The sequence below is a fragment of the Anomaloglossus baeobatrachus genome, chromosome 3 (assembly GCF_048569485.1).
Source record: "Anomaloglossus baeobatrachus isolate aAnoBae1 chromosome 3, aAnoBae1.hap1, whole genome shotgun sequence".
NCBI classification, from domain to species: Eukaryota; Metazoa; Chordata; class Amphibia; order Anura; family Aromobatidae; genus Anomaloglossus; species Anomaloglossus baeobatrachus.
In genome coordinates this window covers 471,828,930-471,848,977 of record NC_134355.1, presented here as the reverse complement: position 1 = coordinate 471,848,977, position 20,048 = coordinate 471,828,930, and the positions used below count along the sequence as shown (strand labels likewise).

Genomic DNA, 20,048 nt, shown 5'->3' with positions numbered 1-20,048 from the left:
GCTGGAATCACACAAACAGATTTTGGTCCAGTTTTTTTATTTAGTTCTTTGAGAAAGCTTAAAGGGAACCAATCACCAGGATTTGTATATAACCTAAAGCCAGTGCTATACTGGCACTATCAGGCTGATTCTCTACATACCTGTAGTGGTCAGCTCGGCTGTTTAGGTTTTAAAACCCAAAAAAAGTAAAGTTTATAAAACTGCAGCTTCTTGAGTGACAGCAGCTGAGGATCAGATAATAACTGGGGGGTATTGAGAGTTATCCCTTCCCTCTGTTAGAATTAGCATAAGTATTATACAAACAATTCACTTTTTCCCTTGCAGGACCTGTGTGAAATCATACCCATGTGACCAGAAGGGGTGGGGCCTCAGCCAACAAAAAAATGTTACTTCGTGGTATCTGCTTTGATCCTGCAAGGGAAAACGTGGATTGTTTGTATAATACTTATGCTAATTCTAACAGGGGGAGGGGATAACTATGAATATCCACCCCCCCCAGATATTATCTGATCCTGCTGTCACTCAAGAAGCTGCCGATTTCATAAACTTTATTTTCTTGGGTTTCAAAACCTATACATCTGAGCTGACCACTACAGGTATGTAGAGAATCAGCCTGATAGTTCCAGAATAGCACTGGCTTTAGGTTATATACAAAAATCCTGGTGATTGGTTCCCTTTAAATAAAAAATGGAAAGTATAAAGAAAAGATCTATAAGCCTGATACTTTCAAGTAGTCAACATTACTTTTATTTCTTTTAACTACATTGTACCAAAAAACTATAATCTTATATATTGACAATAGGCTGATCCATCAGAAACATTGCTTACAAATGAGCTGATTATCATGTAGAACCTATGATTTACAGCTTCAAAATCTGCTTTTTTACTATTACAGGACACCACATTTACCATAAGAGCTCTTTCGAAGATCCCTTGGATGATAATTTTCTCTCCAGGACCCGATGACTGTCGCTGCTTTTATCTCCTCGAAAACACCCATCACCCCATTTCTCCAACTGTGTCTGAATATGGACTAAAAGGAAGCAAGAGATCTTCACACAAAAGAGAAATAAAAACAGCTTCTTTTATTTTACGTAGGATTCAGAGCAAAATGGGATATACAGTGATGTGGTAATATATATGTCTATCAATGCATTAGAAAACACACCACTCGGCCTGAAGTATAGATTTACTAAACACTAGAAGTAGACCATAGTAGAAATATAAAAATGATCATAAAATGAAAATTTTATTATGTAATCCTCTGCTCCACCAATAACCTCAAGGCTTTTGTAGGGGGCACTTATGTATTCTAAAAGGGCACGTAATGCTATCGGCCCTAGGAAAACCTTAAAGGATTATTCTAAAAACAAACACAAAAGTCTCGTCATCATATTATTATTTAGCCCCTTAAATAATGCCAATGTTCATTTCTGCGCTTTCTTTTTCTCTTCCCCTTTATCGAAGAGACATAATCTTTTTGTTTTTTAGTCAACACAGATGAATGAGGGTCTGGTCTGTTGTTTGCGGGACAAGCTGTAGTTTTGAATTACACCATTCATCTTATCATATAAAGTAAGGGAAATTGGGAAAACGTTCCAAATGCGATGAAATTGTGAAACTAAATGCATTCTGACAGTTTTCTGGGTTTTATTTTGCAATAAAAATGACCCGATAGTATATTCTCCAGAAAATTATGATTACAGCCATACCAAACATTGAGACTTTTTTAATTTTATTTTAGTGACTTAAAAAAATTCCTAACATTTTTTTATATAGCACTATTTTGCCATGTAGCAAGCAGAGGTCACAACTCAATACAGTATATGTCTATGAGAGCCTTGTTCTGGCCTTGTTCTGGCTCTCATAGACTTGCATTGAAATCTTGTGATGTAATTTCTGACTTTCAGCCACTCAGAAGTTACGGTCACAATATGGCACAGCAGGAAGGAGCGGTGTTGGTAAAAGGTGAAGACACCAGAGAGTGAGTATAACACCAGATACAGGATACTTAGATTTCAACCTCAGTTCCACTGTGAGTGTGAGACAAGGGTCATGCGACTGTGATCCGATATTGCAATCGGATCACAGTTGTGGAGGAGAAGGAGCACTTTCTCCCTCTCCTCCACGACCTGTCTCTGCATACATTATACTACAATCAGATGATATGCGAGTGCAGTGCGATGTTTCACATGCACCCAAAGACTTGTATGGATGCATGTGAGCCGGGACTCGCTGACAAATGCAGCATGTCGGGTAACCATCGCAACAGATGCTGGAGCTTCCGCTGTCAGCCGCTTCTTAAAGACAGCGTGCTGACCAGTCAGAGGCAAGCGGCTCTTGCCTTTGACGTCAGCGCGTTGGCAGCGAAAGCTTTGGCATTGGTCACGATGGTTACCCAATACACATCCTGTACCGGTGAACTACAAGACCCAGGAGGCTGGCGAGGGAATGGAAGGTAAGGTGAGCATAATATGTGTGTGCGTGTGTTTGTGTGTGTTTATGTGTGTTTCTGCGTGTTTGTGTGTGTTTGTGCGGACTGCAAGATCGAGTCAGAGTGCGGTGAAAGTACGGAACCAGCAGTGTGTGCGGTGAGTATTTGCTCATACAGCAAAACTTGCTCGTAAACTGAGTTACAAATTTACAGCAAGCTTTGCTCGTATAGCGAACTACTCGCACACCAAGTTACTCGTAAACCAAGGTTCCACTGTACTACCTTACTGGACCTCTGCCTTTTTGCAGTACTGCTGCTCATATCCCTTGATGGTCTTCCTTTTTCAGCAGGGGATGCCATTTAACTAATGCAGCCAATAAGCAGCCACTAGTTGGCTGCAGCAGTCATGTGCCCTATAGGCTGAAAGAGAGTGGTTGGAGACTGTTTTTTCTGGCTTAGATATCATGTAATTGGTGCAAATAATCAGTGGCTGCTGAATGGCTATGGCAGTCAGCGATGTTCACTTCCTGAAGAGGAAGGTAAAAAACTGCAGAACACATGGGCAGTAGTACTGAGGTCTGATAGGTGAACATATGAATTTTTATTGTAATACCATCATAGGCCCTTTTTTTAAAAGTATAAAATGCAGAGTCCACCTCTTCTACGAAACATATGGTTCATTACATTGAGTTAAGGTCACAAAATGTATTTGGGTTAAGGTATCTTAGACTCTTATGAAAATGGCATGGTTGTCTGCAATAATGGTAAGCAAAGTTCACCACACTCTATAGACCATACCCACAGTATATTGTGACATTTTCTAACTGGTAAATCAGACATGAGTTATGCTGGATTACCACATCAGACAAAGTGTGGATTGTCAAGCATGGACTGGCCGCGGGTGTCGTGGTCCGAACTTGTAAACCTCATACTGTATTCCACGTCATACATAGCCAGCTCTAGTCACTTATATAAGATATACTGTATAATGCACTGCAATAGAAATGTAAGCATAATATGGACTGCAGATTTTTATGACCTGAAAAACTGCTGCCAGCATGGATATAATACTGAATATATTTAGAGGTGGAATTTTAGAAATAGCTTGCTTTATATTCACAGACGCAGCCGCTGTCTGACCATTGAACCAGTCAATATTGTGCTGACATCTCTGACAAACTAATAGATATACTGGAATGCACAATTGTTTCAATATACCAGTAATATAGAGAAAAAATACTATTTCCTACACTTTACCCTGGCCAAATTTAGAGTAAATTGACTTTATCAAAAACCATGAGGATTTTTTTATAATTGGGAAGTCCGGCAACCTATGGGCTACAAGTTACCAACAGAATTTTAACATTTTCTGTGAGTGTGAAAGCAGATGAAAGAACAGTAAATAAGTTATAACATTTCACATTTAATCCCTGTAGGTCCCACTATTGTGTGTCCCACTGATTAGGAGAATGAGATTTTATAGTGCCCCGCTTGAGTGGAGAGATGGCCCTGGATGGCATAATCCCATTTATTATCTATGGGACAGCTGGAGCCAGCGAATAGCACGTTATTGCCTATTTTGTGGACAGTTACTAACTTGCTATGATGGGAATAACCCATTAAGAAACTTTTATAAGCAGGGAGATAATCTCTAGCAGTTGTAATACCAATTACGAACATGGTAATAGATGCTTTAGTGGTGGGACTCAGGGACATTTCTTTCGAGAGATTCTGGTGGCATCCATCTCTAATGCATTTATAGCTTTTTTCTGGTATAATGAGTTACAGGACATTTGTAATTATGCATATTTAAGCTTTTACATTACAGACAACACAGGTAAAATGTATTCAGACTTTTTCTTTAAAGAGGTTATCCACTATTTCGACATTGATGGCCTATCCCCGCACCCTTGCCGATCAGCTGCTCTCGGTACTGGTAGCGGCAGCAGGTGACTGGAAATGCTCAGTTCCGGAGAGGACCCATCTTTTAATAGTGGCCGCAGCCTGGTACTGCACATTTGCCTCCTATTGATTCAAACAGGAAATGGATGTGCAGTACCTGGCTGTGGCTGCTGTCAATTCATGGGGGAGGTCCGGACCTGAGCATTTCTAGCTTCCTGCTGCCACCACCGACACCTGGAATAGAGGATCTGTGGGAGAGTGGGGTGTCAGTCCCAGGCCAATCAGACATTGATGACCTATCCTATGGAGGGGCCCTCGATGAAAAATTAGTGGACAACCTCTTTAATATCAAAGGAATCTTCAAACTTTCATTTAAAAAAACAAAAAAAAACAAAAACAGCTTAAAATTGTTGAAATGGTAAAAAACTAAATAAATAACCAATACTGACAGCCTGTCCCAAATCCAGGGCACTTGCTCCACTGGACCCTCCAATTTTTGTTTAGCATCTGAATGTTGCGGTTCATCAGTGTCAGCAGTTGTCACCTGCCGAACTTCTGGCTCAGTGATGGGAGCCATAATGCCAGAAGTATTGATTGTAATTACTGTGCCTACTGATTGAATGCAGTAACCACATGTTGACCACTTTCACACAAAGATAGAAAGGACAATCAGAGAACCAATGTTTGATTTAGGGGAAAATATGGATATGAAGGAAACTTTTTTTTTTTAAATAAATGTTGGATGAGCCCTTTTATATTTATACCATTTGCAGCTGTTAAACTTTTCAGGTGTGAATAACCTCTTTAACATTTAAATTTGTGCCTTAACTGCCTAAAAGCGAACTGTTAAATGCTTAGCCATATCTACAGTATCACCCCTCCATGTACAATTCTCTTCCACATATTGGAAGCTACATGTGTATTGCAATCATTACCTAAATCCAAAGAACATTTTTCTGGAATTTTTATAGATTTTGTGCTTCTTTCAGCCTCCGGTTTAATGAGGTCAGAGTCATCCACCTTCTTTTTGATGGATTGTCCTTTAGAGGGTTCCCCTTTTAGAACTGTTTCTGATTTTTTCCCTTTAGTCTGAGGTGGTGGAATTGGTTCACTCAAATCAAGAAGATCCAAACCTGGAGATAAAACTAAAGAGAATTTCAAGTTTATAATTTTAGTAATTGTTATCTATGTAAATAATTATCATTGTATATTCTTTTTTTGTACAATTTTAATTCTAAGCAAATTGGAAGGTGAGTGGTTGAATCATCAGTATTTTGCACCTATGTTGCTTCCATCTCTAATAAGGCGTTTTGCTGTGTCTCTTTGGGGCATTAATTTCTGTGACCTGGGCATGTAAACATTGTTTCCCTTTTTATCTGTGGTAATTCTTACATTTTTAGTGAAATTTCAATTCCTCTTTCTGCAGTTTAGCTTTTAATTTTACTGTAGGTACTCACAAGACACTGAGGACCCTTTCAGTTCATTTTTTTCTCATTAATGTACACTCTGCACCCCATCTTGACAAAAAAAACCCCAGAAATCGAGAAATTTTTGAAAATGTATTAAACAAGAAAAACTGAAATATCACATGGTCATAAGTATTCAGACCCTTTGCTCAGTATTGAGTAGAACCCTTTGAGCTAGTACAACCATGAATCTTCTTGGGAATGATGCAACAAGTTTTTTACACCTGGATTTGGGGATCCTCTGTCATTCTTCCTTGCAGATCCTCTCCAGTTCCATCAGATTGGATGGTGAACGTTGGTGGACAGCCATTTTCAGGTCTCTCCAGAGATGTTCAATTGGGTTTAGGTCAGGGCTGTGGGTGGGCCAGTCAAGAATGGTCACAGAGTTGTTCTTAAGCTACTCCTTTGTTATTTTAGCTGTATGCTTAGGGTCATTGTCTTGTTGGAAGGTGAGCCTTCGGCCAAGTCTGAGGTCCAGAGCACTCTGGAAGAGGTTTTCTTCCAAAATATCTCTGTATTTGGCCGCATTCATCTTTTGTTCAATTGCAATCAGTCATCCTGTCCCTGCAGCTGAAAAACACCCCCATAGCATGATGCTGCCACCACCATTTCACTATTGGGATTGTATTGGGCAGGTGATGAGCAGTGCCTACTTTTCTCCACACATATCACTTAGAATTATCACCAAAATATTCTATCTTTGTCTCATCAGACCAGAGAATCTTATTTCTCATAGTCTGGGAGTCCTTCATGTGTTTTTTTGCAAACTCTATGCAGGCTTCATATGTCTTGCACTGAGGAGAGGCTTCCGTCGGGCCACTCTGCTTTAAAGGGCTGGCTGGTGGAGGGCTGCAGTGATAATTGACTTTGTGGAACTTTCTCCCATCTCTCTACTGCATCTCTGGAGTTCAGCCACAGTGATCCTGAGATTCTTCCTTACCTCTCTCACCAAGGCATTTCTCCCATGAATGCTCAATTTGGCTGGACGGCAAGGTATAGCAAGAGTTCTGGTGGTCCCACACTTCTTCCATTTAAGGATTATGGAGGCCACTGTGCTCTTAGGAGCCTTGAGTACTGCAGAAATTCTTTTCTAACCTTGGCCAGATCTTTGCCGTGCCACAATTCTGTCTCTGAGCTCCTTGGGCAGTTCCTTTGACCTCATGATTCTCATTTGGTCTGACATGTACTGTGAGCTGTGAGATCTTATGTAGACAGGTGTGAGCCTTTCCAAATCAAGTTCTATCAGTTTAATTAAACACAGCTGGACTCTAATGAAAGAGTAGAACCATCTCAAGGAGGATCACAAGGAAATGGACAGCATGTGACTTAAATATGAGTGTCTGAGCAAAGGATCTGAATACTTATGACCATGTGATATTTCAGCTTTTCTTGTTTAATAAATTTGCAAAAATTTCTACATTTATGGATTTTTTTCTGTCAAGAAGGGGTGCAGAGTGTACATTAATGTGAAAAAAATGAACTTTTTTGAATTTACCAAATGGCTGCAGTGAAATATATATAGTGCTGGGCAACCTGCCTAATCTAATAGTATGGGCATCACTAATAGACTGTTAGCCAGACACTATACACCAACATGTGTGAACAGCACCCTATACAAGCCTTTTTTGTGTACAATTTTAATACTAAACAATCACCACCTCCATAACTAGGTAGGTTGTTACTAGTTGTCTCATTAGTATTTTGTACCTGTATGCCTCCATCTTTATTAAGGCTCCTTACTGCATCCTGTTAGTGCATTTGTTTCTGTGATCTTGGTAGGTAAATGATTTTGCCCCTTTTTTGCTGTGTTAATTCTATATTTTAATTTGTGAAATGTATTGTACTAATGGTTTTATACAATGAATTTTAAGATAGATTTTCAGTAGTCTTTTTTTGCTTCAAACAATTTTACATAGTGGTCCTAACAGTTAGCTCTACCTACCTCTGTATACACAGTTTTACTGAGTGACTAGAAGGACCTGTGCTGATGGGGTGGGGCCTCAGCCACCAGAAAAATAATGTTTCCAGGTATCAGCTATGTTTGCTGAGGTCCCACCTCTTCTGGTCACATGGGTATGACATCAGCAGATGTCCTTCTAGTCACTTAATAAAATGATACTATAATAGAAGGAGCATAAATAACAGATGAAGGACGGAGAGGTGGGGGGCGGGAATTACTATGAATACCCACCTCAGCTATCAGCTGCTCGACACCTGCTGCCACTCAAAAAGCTGCTCATTTTACAAACTTTACTCGCTTGTGTTTCAAAACCTGTACAGCCTAGCTGACAACTAAATGTATGTATAGGATCAGCCTGATAGTGCCAGTATAGCACTGGCTTTATGTTATATAGGAAAATCTTTGTGATTGGTGCGCTTTTAAAAGCTGAATTTCTCCTGTATATGGGACTAGTATACCAGCCCCAGTTACGGGGGCAAATCAGCAATAAAAATAATGTATTAATATGTTGAAATGCTCACCATAGGTTTTTTAAAACCATATTGAGGGCACAGTGTGTAAAATAAATGGAAAAAAATCAAAAATAAAACTATCAAAAATAAAAATATAAAAAATGAAACACCACCAGCCAATTTGATGTTTATAGTCCTGCCTATGTTAAAAAATATATGTCCAATATACAAAAATAATTTCTATGGAAAGGGGAATAATAGAATTTTTAAAATTACTTTTTTTAGCGGTCCTTTGTAGTTAAAATAAAAAAATGGGAAAAATAGACTCATATATCCTATTTTCCTATACAATTTAACCCAATATCAGCAAAAAAACCCCCAGAATATAAAAATGACATAAAAAAATTGCATATTCATCTCTTAGAATTTTTTTTTCATAGTAGTTAAAATTGCATGTATTATAAAACCCCAAAATCTAACTGGTTGGGAATGGGGCAAAATGACCCAGTCCTGAACTGATTAATGCATGCAGTTTTTATAGTGCAATTTGGTTACAGACCGACTTTAAGTTTTTGAACCTCATAAATCAATAGGCTACATTTCATTATTCTATGCACTAATGTTTGGGAGTTTATTTTCTATGGGCAGCAACTAGAAGAACGCATTGTGTAGGTGAAAATGAGTTAATATGGAAAGCTGAGCTTGCCAGACTAGAAGGGTTTATGTGCATAGCTCTAAAATCTGCTACAGAAAATACAAAAATCCATCTGGAGTCCCTGCAGATCTTGGCATCCAATTGTGTCTGATATTCTTAAATTAAACATAACACATTCTTCCAGACTATGGAAACAGCTGGTCTTGGTCAACTGGGGAGTCACAGTGCAATACATTCCAGTAAAATAATTGTGTGATTACATGGTACAGTTATCATTAATTCATGTAAACTAAATGTGGACAATTCTATCCGTGTTAGCAAAACTGAGCTTATTTTAACATGTCAGTACAAAGCAGCTCTGTTTACTGAATCCCGACGGGACTGAGGCTTCAAGTTTACTACGCTGGAACATAATTGTGATTACTGGGATATTTGTGAATTAAATGTACCAGATCACATTTGAGAATATACTCTAATTCATTGAAAAAATGTTGGTGAAGATACAAAAAATGGTAATTTTTATAATATTTTGCCTCCGTTTTTTAAAAAATGACTCAAATCAGATACACAGTGCTGTAAAATATTTCTGAACAGCAATACTGCTAAAATATATAAAACATAAGTAAAATCATTCATTTTATGTGTAATTCGTGCTCTGAAGTTTTCAAGTGATTTATCATATAAGTTCTACTAAAAGTTCTGAAACTCCTATCCTTGCTGCAGGGGCTTGATCCCTTTGACCTAAGAGGGACCTCAGCTCAGCCAAGTGGTTGATTTGTGAACTCAAATGTTTTTGGCTTTTTAGCTGTAAAAATTGCTATATGAAGTGTATTGTAGTTTATATGTGACTCTGACTTTGTTTCATTTCCCAGCTTGGGAGACAAATGAAATGACTGGACCATCAAGCTGTGGATTACGCTTTGTAAAGGAGAGAATGGAAGAGTTTCTAAGTTGGGAATTCGCGCACAATTGTCGGCTTTCAGTGGAACATAAACACTTTTTTTTTTAACAATCATGATTCCAATTTTATACAAGCTGCTTTTTATCTTTTTTATTTTCAGATGGAGTAATGGCTGCCAAAAGAAATGATTCTATCCCGGAGACAAGAGTTGATTACAGTATACAATTACCTGCTGTATTTGAAGTTACTGGCCTGGCCTTTGCTTCTGATTTGGTTTCGCACAGAAAGTCATCAATAGATGGGCTGAGAAGAGGCCTGCTTTCTTGTTGTTCATTCACCAGCTGGAAATTGAATAGAAAAATAAAATAAAAGAAAAAAAAAACAGAAAAAATTCTGTCAGAGTAATCACTGGCAGAAAACTCCAGTTGATGAAAATTGAGCTATTCCAGAGAAACAGCATGTCTATGAAGCTTGCATGCTAAGAATATTAGAATAATTACTCCAAGTGCCCGGGGTTGGTTACTATAGTGATATACAGCTACTGTCAATAGAAATCAACCTTAACTCATGCAAATGTAAAAAATTAAAGAAAATGTAATAAATAGAGATGAACGAATACTAGATATTCAATTTTGGATTATTCGGACCAAATACCTAGTACTAGTCCAGTATTTGTCACTAATAATGAACCTAATGCAAGTCAATGGGGAAACCTAGCATTTTTCTGGAAAATCTTCAAGAAAAATGCTCGGATTCCCAATTGACTTGCATTAAGTTTGTTTTTCGTGATGAATACTGGACTAGTACTAGGTATTTGGTCCGAGTAATCTGAACTCGAATATTTTAATTTTTCACTCATCACTACTAATAAATTTGAGTAAGAGTTCATAGACAGATGATTTGTAAAGGTATATATACATGTGGCAGATTGCAGAGATATTTGTGAATGTAGTAGTTGTCTGAATGGAACCTGTAGAAATCCATGTGTTTTTTCCCAAAATATACCCTTTTAGATGTATGGAGCTCAATTCAATCAAGGAAATTTGTGCAACCAATTTGCTCAAACTGTGTAAAAATACTGGGTTTCCAAGATTTGATTTTAAGGACCTTAGTTGTGAGAGATATGATATTTTATGGCTTTGCCCATGCCCAGTTGGGTTCACATAACGTCCGTGCATACAATGTTAAAGAGAACCTTTCACGTGATTCATGCTGCCAAAACTAAGGGTGGCATGAATCAAAAAATGACTGCATGATTGCAGCTCCAGCGTTTTCTAAGAAAACATAGGTAGAAGATCCGGTCAGGGACCATAGGGGGAAATGAGACTAAGTCTTAACCAAGAATCTGCAAAAACATTAGTGCATGCCCTCATCATCTCCTGCCTCGACTACTGCAACCTCCTGCTCTCTGGCCTACCTTCCAACACTCTTGCACCCCTCCAATCTATCCTAAACTCTGCAGCCCGCTTAATCCACCTCTCCCCTCGCTACTCCCCAGCCTTGCCACTCTGCCAATCCCTTCACTGGCTTCCCATCGCCCAACGACTCCAGTTCAAAACATTAACCATGACATACAAAGCCATGCACAACCTATCTCCTCCCTACATCTGTGACCTAGTCTCCCGGTACCTACCTGCACGCAACCTTAGATCCTCACAAGATCTCCTTCTCTGCTCCTCTCTTATCTCCTCTTCCCATAATCGTGTACAAGATTTCTCCCGCGCATCCCCCATACTCTGGAACGCTCTACCTCAGCACATCAGACTCTCCACTACCATGGAAAGCTTCAAGAGGAACCTCAAGACCCACCTCTTCCAACAAGCCTACAACCTACAATAGCCCTCAGTCCAGTAGACCACTGCACAACCAGCTCTGTCCTCACCTATTGTACCATCACCCATTCCCTTTAGACTGTGAGCCCTCGCGGGCAGGGTCCTCTCTCCTCCTATACCAGTCTGTCTTGTACTGTTAATGATTGTTGTACGTATACCCTCTTTCACTTGTAAAGCGCCATGGAATAAATGGCGCTATAATAATAAATAATAATAATAATAAGTCTGGCGCCACCTCCAACCGGCTTCTCCCTGCTCCATTCTATTAGGTCTGCATTAGAGTTAGATATAAAATGAATAGTGTCTACCACGCCCATCAGCTCAGCCATGATCTGAAGTGCCCATACTGTATATATAATATCAGTTTCAGTAAGTTCAATCTGAGGATTTTTAGTCTGAGATGCAAATTTTTGAATACACTGATTAAAAATGTTGCTCCATTCCCTCACCCATGTAAATACTGTATGGAATTTGTTTGCAGTCTGTACCACACATGAATTACAGTACATGATCTTATTAATGATTACATGCAATTTTGTGAACTTACTGTAATGGAAAAAGAGCAAAACTTTCCAACAACTCTCAATTGATTCCATTATTTTTTAATGACCAGGCCCATTTATGGCTTATACTAGAACTGAGGTGACTTCTTTACACTGACTCTGATTAAATGATGATGTGATTTTATATATTAGATTATAATACTATTTGCAGCTTGTTTTTTAATTTAGTATTTTCAGCATATAACCAACTAGAACCCTGATGACCCCAATGTGGGTATGAAGCGCACTTTGTATTCTTTTGCCTGTTGTAAGGACCGCGAGTGCTGTAATGCAAACTTTCCAAATAGACCATGTGGCACAAATGGACCTGACCTGCATATAAAGTTCAGTAAGAAAGTGAGAGAGACAAGACAAGGACATGAGGTTATTCATTGAAGATGTGAGTCATCTAAAACTCATCCAAAGAATATAAAATTTCCTTTTTGATCTTGTAAATAGTAATCAATCTTGTAAATAATTTTCCGTTATAACATACAGAAAATGTATTTTATGTTATTACATTATTGATGTGGAAACACTGCTCTGTCAACACAAGGACTGATGTGAAAAAACTAGTGCTGACATCAGTCAGTAACTTTATCAGAATTCGACTTTTATTTTTTCAAAGCATGTTAGATCATAAAAGCAAAGATAAGGTTGGCTGTCATGACAAACATCTCTGGATGAATCCACATTAGAGTAGGATATGTGCGCACTTCAGTATTTGCAGCAGAATTTTCAAATGCAAAAATCAGAGTGTTAGGAAAAATGCTCTGAAAAATAAGTGAATTTTTGTTGCGTTTTTGTGTTAGTTTTTGATGCAGATTTCATTGGGTTTTTCCCCCATTCATTGGAGTGGATGAAAAACATAACGCTGTAAAAACACTGAAAGAATTGACATACTCTTATTTGAAAAAAAAACGCTTTGAAGATTAAAATCTTCAAGGAAAAAAATAAGCTGCAAGTGAATGAGATTTCCGAAATCTCACTCACTTTCCTGACACTATAAAATGCTGCATTAAAAAAACCCCACAAAAAAACACAGCAAAAACGTAACATGCGAATAAGAAATTGTGTAAAATATTTCCCGAATCAATACATTTCTTTACTAAGAATCTGCAAAAACACTAGGGCATGCTCTCATCATCTCCCCCCTCAACTACTGCAACCTTCTACTCTGTGACCACCCTTCTAACACTGTTACACCTATCCAATCTATCCTAAACTGTGCTGCCCAACTAATCGCTACCTCTCCTCTCTGCCAAAACCTTCACTGACTTCCCATTGCCCAGAGACTCCAGTTCAAAACCATACCCATGACATACAAAGCCATCTGCAACCTATCTACTTCATACATCTTTGACCTAGTCTCCCGGTCAGAAGATCTCCTCCACTCCACTCTTATCTCCTCTTCCCACAATTGCGTACAATTCTTTCATGCATCCCCTATACTTTGGAACTCTCTACCTCAACATATCAAACTCTCACTAGAGGGGAAACCTTCAAAAGGAACCTAAAAACCTAGCTTTCCGACAAGCCTACAACCTGCAAAAACCCTTGTTCCGCTATACCACTGCATGACCATCTCTACCCTCACCTACTGTATCCTTACCAATTCTTTACAGACTGTGAGCCCTTGCTGGCAGGGTCCTCTCGTCTCCTGTCCCAATCTTGTAGTGTTCATGATTATTGTACTTGTACCTGTTATTTATACCCCTTTTCACATGTAATGCACCACGGAATAAATGGCGCTATAATAATAATAATAATAATAATAATAATAATAATATTATAAATATAGATAGACAAACCCAAGATACAAGGTTCAGTATGCAATGTTTCACTGAAATAAAGTTTCCAAACAATTAGTTTTGTAAATCAGTGGACATAACAAACATTGTGGTAAATCTGCATTGTGGGATTTTCTCTGAATTAAAAATTCTGAGACATGTCACATAGTCTGAGAACATGAATCGAATATATTCTTATGGGAGGCTATTTTTAGAAGTGGTGATCATCTTCTGAGACATTCAGGGTGAATCTAAGTAGAAAATCAGCAGAGTCAAGAAACGTGTTGCAAGAGAAATGTCACAGGAGATAGCCGAGGGTCACTCAAAGTAGGGAATGTTGTAAAAGTACAAAAAACCTCCAATTCTTTTGACAATAAAATCTAAGCTGGATCAATGGAACATCATTGCTAGAATAAACTGCAAGAAGAGGAAACTGAATTTAGGAAAAAGAGAAAGAAAGTAAAAAACATAATGAAAAGAAAAATGTTGTGTAATAAAGAAGTTTCCAAACGTATTGTTTCCAAAAGTAGCATAAATGAATGCTAGGCAGAGAGCAAAACATGAAGGAGGACATAGTAAGTAGCAAGCAAGAGTCAAGGAATTAACTGTGATGTGCCCCATACTGTGTAAAGTACACACATACATGAGAAATTCCTGATCTCTGGCCTCAATGCAGGACAAATTTAGAGCAGCAGCAACATGGAGGAAATTTAATAGCAGAAACGAGCAGTGTAGCTGTGAATCCAGCATTGGGGGGTGAGATAAACTCTTACCAGAAAGCATCACAACAATAGGTAGAATCATTGCACTTGCTGCTATATAAAAGTCCTTGCTTCATTACAAATGCATAAAAGGTGAGGGGGTCCAAGACAAGATGCTGGCACTCCAGAGGTTCTCAGGACCCGTAGAAGCGCAGCAGCATGAAACAGCCAGCGTCCTCTGGAGTGCCAGCATTTGATCTCAGACCCGCTCACCTTTTATGTATTTACAATAAAGCAAGGACTTTTATATAATAGCGTGTGCCATGATTCTACCTTCTCTTATGATGATCTTCGCTGGACTGTTTCCCTCCTGGTGAGCACCGCTGTACAGAGCCTTGGTAGTTATTGTTGCTCCTCCTGTCCCCCGCAGTATTTAATTAGGTGACCCGGCAGTGTGGTACCCCATCTGTTTTTTCATTTTCAGAAAACAGCTGACTGAGTCTGTGAGTGTCTTTTTCTCTTTCACTCTGTTACTCATCCAGTCCCTTCTACTCGTCTCTTTCCTCTAAATACACTTTAATACTCAACGAGCTATACAAAACCTTAGATTCAATGTAGTTTGTTTAGTTATGTAAATAAAAGTAATTACTTTGATAGGTAAATTGGTTGGATAAATACTAAATACAAGACAGTATTTGTAAACACATTAATTCTTTTCATTCAGTCCGATTTTCACAAGTGTATAAAATTGAACACCTCAAGTTCTAACAATTTCACTCAATTTGAGCGTTGTACCCTAAAGGGTGCTTTACACGCTGCGATATCGGTAACGATATATCGTCGGGGTCACGTCATTAGTGACGCACATCCGGCGCCGTTAGCACCATCGCAGCGTGTGACACCAAGGAGCGACAATCAACGAGCACAAAAACGTGAAAAATCATTGCTCGTTGACACGTCGCTCCTTTCCTTAATATCATTGCTGCTGCAGGTACGATGTTGTTCGTTGTTCCTGCAGCAGCACACATCGCTATGCGTGACACCGCAGGAGCGACGAACATCTCCTTACCTCCATCCACCGGCAATGAGGAAGGAAGGAGGTGAGCAGCATGTTCCGGCCGCACATCTCCGCCCCTCCTCTGCTATTTGACGGCTGCCGTGTAACGTCACTGTGACGCCGAACAAACTGCTCTCTTAGAAAGGAGGCGGTTCGCCGGCCAGAGCGATGTCGCAGAACAAGTATGTGCGTGTGACGCTGCCGTAGCGATAATGTTCGCTACGGCAGCGATCACCACATATCGCACCAACGACAGGGGCGGGTGCTATCGCTCGCGACATCGCTTGTCATCGCTAGTGATGTCGCAGCGTGTAAAGCACCCTTAATAGTATTATAGTATTATATAATATTATTATAGTATTATAGTAATTGAATTAAAAAATTGAAGCATTTAGTAGCCACAATAAGCCACCATGTCTTCTGTTCCCCAATTACTGTCCCTCATTGCACAAAGCAAGGTTAATAAAGGCATAGTTGGGTAAACTTGGTGTGGAAACACTTACCTGACCACAAACAGCCCTAAACTCAACCTCATCGATCACCTTTAGAATGTACTAGATCAAAAATTGTGAGCCAGGCCCTCTCATCCAACATCAGTGTCTGATGTCACAAAAGCTCTCACGAATAAATAGGTAATAATTCCCACAGATACATTCCAAAATGTAATTTTGTAGAAAACCTTCCTAAAAGTGTGGAGTCTTTTTTTAGCTGAAAAGGGTGACCTATCACCATACTGATGGGTTTTCTCAGCTTGTTAAATGGGCAAATTTGCAATTTACCTTCTACTAAAAATTCTTGTGTTCTCAAGAATGGAAGGATTTCCAAGTTTATAGCGAAAAGATGTAGAAAAGATTTTAAAGGGAACCTGTCAGTTCCTGTATGCACCCAGAACCAAGAGCAGTTCTGGGTACATATTTCTAATCCCTGCCTATATTTCTAATCCCTGCTTAGCAGTGCCAGCCTATAGCAGCAAACACACCCCGTGTGGATTTGCTAACATGTTAATGAATGTGCAGCATCAGAGGCATGGTCGCTCACTTTTCTGCTGTCACCGCGGCCGACGCTGGTTTTGGTCTCAGTGCGCATAATCAGAAGTCCCTGGTCATGCGCACTATGAAGCTGGGTGTATGTGTCCCGGCTTCAAACTGGTGTATTGCGCATGACTGAAAGTCCGGGGACTTCTGATGATGTGCACTGACCCGAAGCCCAGCGTTCTGAGGCAGTGCAACGGACACAGGTACATGTGTCATTGCCGACGATAACGCTGGCAATGGGCATTGAATAGCATGTTAGCCTACCCCTGTAGGCGTGCTAACATGCTAAGAAGGCAGAATGAGTGCAGGAACTAACACCATTGCGACAAGTCCCTGCACCCATTAACATATCATAAAGGATTTTTAGAAATATGTGTGTTACTACAAGCTGGGACAATTAGACAGTAATTAACAATATGCACCCAGAACTAATCGTGGTTCTGGGTGTATGTTGGACCTGACAGGTTCTCTTTAAGGAAAAGAGCATACAGGACTTGCAGGTTCAATGCTTTACAGCCTGCTCTCACAATTCTGAAGCAGATAGGATTGCTACATCTGACCACCTTCAATCCCCTTGCTTTTCTCCCATGCTGTAGAGGCAAATCTGCCTTTACTAGCAGCCCGGAATAGAGTACAAATCAGAGCTACGGTGTGACCATGCTGCTGGTCCAACCTGTCTTCTGGAGTGCCCTGCACCGCCCTTGGCAAAGAAGGAAATCAGGGGCTTGGAAGTGGTGCATGCCTGAAGAATTAACATTAGAAAAAACATTTAGTACCTGTGGACTTGGGATATTAGAATTTATAATTGGATGTCATTAGCTCCTGTAGGCGTAATGTGTAGGTGTCCCGATACTTTTGTCCTTATAGTGTATTTTAATTGAAAAGAAAATCTAGCGAAGTAACAGAAATGACCTATTTTTAAATCTTTCATCTGAATAAATAATGCGATCAATAAAACCTTGTTTTCAAATGCCGTGTAGAATTTGAGCTACTTCCCTGAAACATTTGTGTATTTGTCCATGCTAATGTGATTAACCAACATGATTTCTAAAGAACTAAGCTGGGAGCCCTTGGAGGAGAAAGCCTGTGTGGGAGTAAGGTCTATTTCATTAAATGTTGTCACTGATCATGCAGCTTACACTCGCTGTAATCTTGCCATGATTTAACAGTTCACTGGTCTTTTGGCAACTGAGTATATCTTTTAGTCTGTAGAAAAGCCGGGGTGAATATGACTTGATTCAGTTTATTAGTCTGCCATACTGAGGTGACAGTAAAAACTGCATAGCAACAATCACCTGGGTGTAATTGAAATTGAAATCCCAGAATTAGATGGATCTTCTCGAGAAACTTCTCATATGTGATGGTGATTAAAATAGATCTGCTTTTACAGCACACCGAGCATTATCACTTGCAAGAAAATGATGACGCTACTCATTTTTCTGCTTGTAGTTAATTAGATCTGTACTTTACATGTTCACAAGCCATTTCAATAAAGAAATGCTAATTATTTCTGAATTATAGGAATTATTTTATTTTTAATTACATTTTGCTGAAAATTGTTGAATTTCCAATGGGCTATATCTAGTGATTTTAGTGTGAAACATGTTGTCTCATCACATTGCATGATTTAAAGGGAATTTGTCACCCTTTTGCAATTTTTTATTTATCAATATGCTCATACAGGTGGCATAAAGGTGAAATTAGCCATATATGTATGCCTCCTGGATGAGGGGTCATTTAGCAAAAACTCTCTTTTATATCTTCTAACCTCCAGGCTATGGGATGTGTGCTGCCTGGAAGATAAGCCAGCCTCTGGTCTTCATTATACAGGATTTCTCCTCCCCTTCTCTTCCCTAGTGTTCCTGTGACTTCAGGTGCGCGGCTGGGAAATTTCACACCTGTGCATTCTTCCTGCCATCCCTCCGTGCACTATTCCGCCCTTCTGTGGGCACATGCTTCAATTTTGCTGTGAGCTGGGGAGTCACTTCTGCTTCACAGTGCAGGGGAGAGACGGCAAACAGATTGCGCATGCGTAGGATATAAAGCTGTGTACGTAACGTCACAGGGACTCTGAAGAGAAGGGGAGAAAGAATCCTATATAATGAAGACTGGAGGCTTATCTCTCAGGCAGCACATGTCCCATAGCCCGGAAGATAGAAGAAATAAAAGAAGATTTTTGCCAAACAACCCCTCATCCAGGAGGTACACAGGTATGGCTAAATTGACCTTTATGCCACCTGTATGCCAATATAATAACTAAAAACATGCAAAAGAGTGACAGATTCCCTTTAATGTTGTTGTTGGGTATTGATACAAATTGCGATTGGGCTGTCTACTAGCTAAATTGTGTAAATTACAAGTAAGCTGGTTACATAGTTCTACTCTGTAAATTATATGCACATGTTGCCAAACACGTATTTAATGGACACTTCAGGTACAGAGTTTTAAACTGTGCAGTTTGCCATTCTGAATTTACCTATTATGTTACTACTAAAATTAGTTATATAACCATTACCATACACTCAAACCGCCCCATTACAATCACCAGATCTTAAGCCAGCTTTACACCTTACGATCCAGCATACAATATCGTATGCGATCGTACCCGCCCCCATCGTATGTGCGGCACGTTCAATTTGTTGAATGTGCCGCACAAACGATTAACCCCCGTCACACGTACTTACCCGTCCATACGACCTCGTTGTGGGCGCCGAACGTCCACTTAGTGGAGTGGGAGGGACGTTCGGCGTCACAGCGACGTCACGAGACAGCTGGCCAATAGAAGCGGAGGGGCGGAGCTGAGCGGGATGTAAACATCCCGCCCACCTCCTTCCTTCTGCATTGCTGGCCGGGAGCCGCAGGACGCAGGTAAGATCTGTTCTTCGTTCCCGGGGTGTCACACACTGCGATGTGTGCTACCCCGGGTACGATGAACAATCTGACGTTCAATTCTACAGAAATGTACGATGTGCGTGCGATGAACGTTTTACCGTTCAATCACAATCACACGTACCTGTCACACACTGCAATGTACCTTACGATGCCGGATGTGTGTCACTTATGACGTGACCCCGCCGACACATTGTAAGATACATTGCAGCATGTAAAGCGGGCTTTAGTCCAATAGAATGTACATAGTTATAATAAGAGTGTTTAAAGGGGTTGAACTAAATTTGGAAATTATATCAATTCTTGGAATAGGAGCTAAAATACCGATCACTGGGGGTTTGACTGCAGAGATCCTTCTCGATCACAAAATCCAGGACTCTGCAGTGCCCCATGTAAATGGAGCAGTGGCTAATTATGTCCACCTCCACTTCAT

The 20,048-nt window shown here is 39.8% G+C and overlaps 1 protein-coding gene across 5 annotated transcripts in view; it reads right to left on the bottom strand.

Annotated features, from left to right (window-relative positions):
- PEX5L (peroxisomal biogenesis factor 5 like) overlaps window positions 1-20,048 on the bottom strand; it is a 376,062-nt gene that overhangs the window by 103,012 nt on the left and 253,002 nt on the right. For all 5 annotated transcript variants that reach the window (XM_075340588.1, XM_075340590.1, XM_075340589.1 and 2 more), the window contains 3 exons: window positions 10,000-10,111; window positions 5,272-5,481; window positions 910-1,033 (listed from right to left, as the gene is read on the bottom strand). In XM_075340588.1, the coding sequence (XP_075196703.1) occupies window positions 910-1,033; window positions 5,272-5,481; window positions 10,000-10,111 (446 nt within the window). The remainder of the gene's footprint in view (window positions 1-909; window positions 1,034-5,271; window positions 5,482-9,999; window positions 10,112-20,048) is intronic.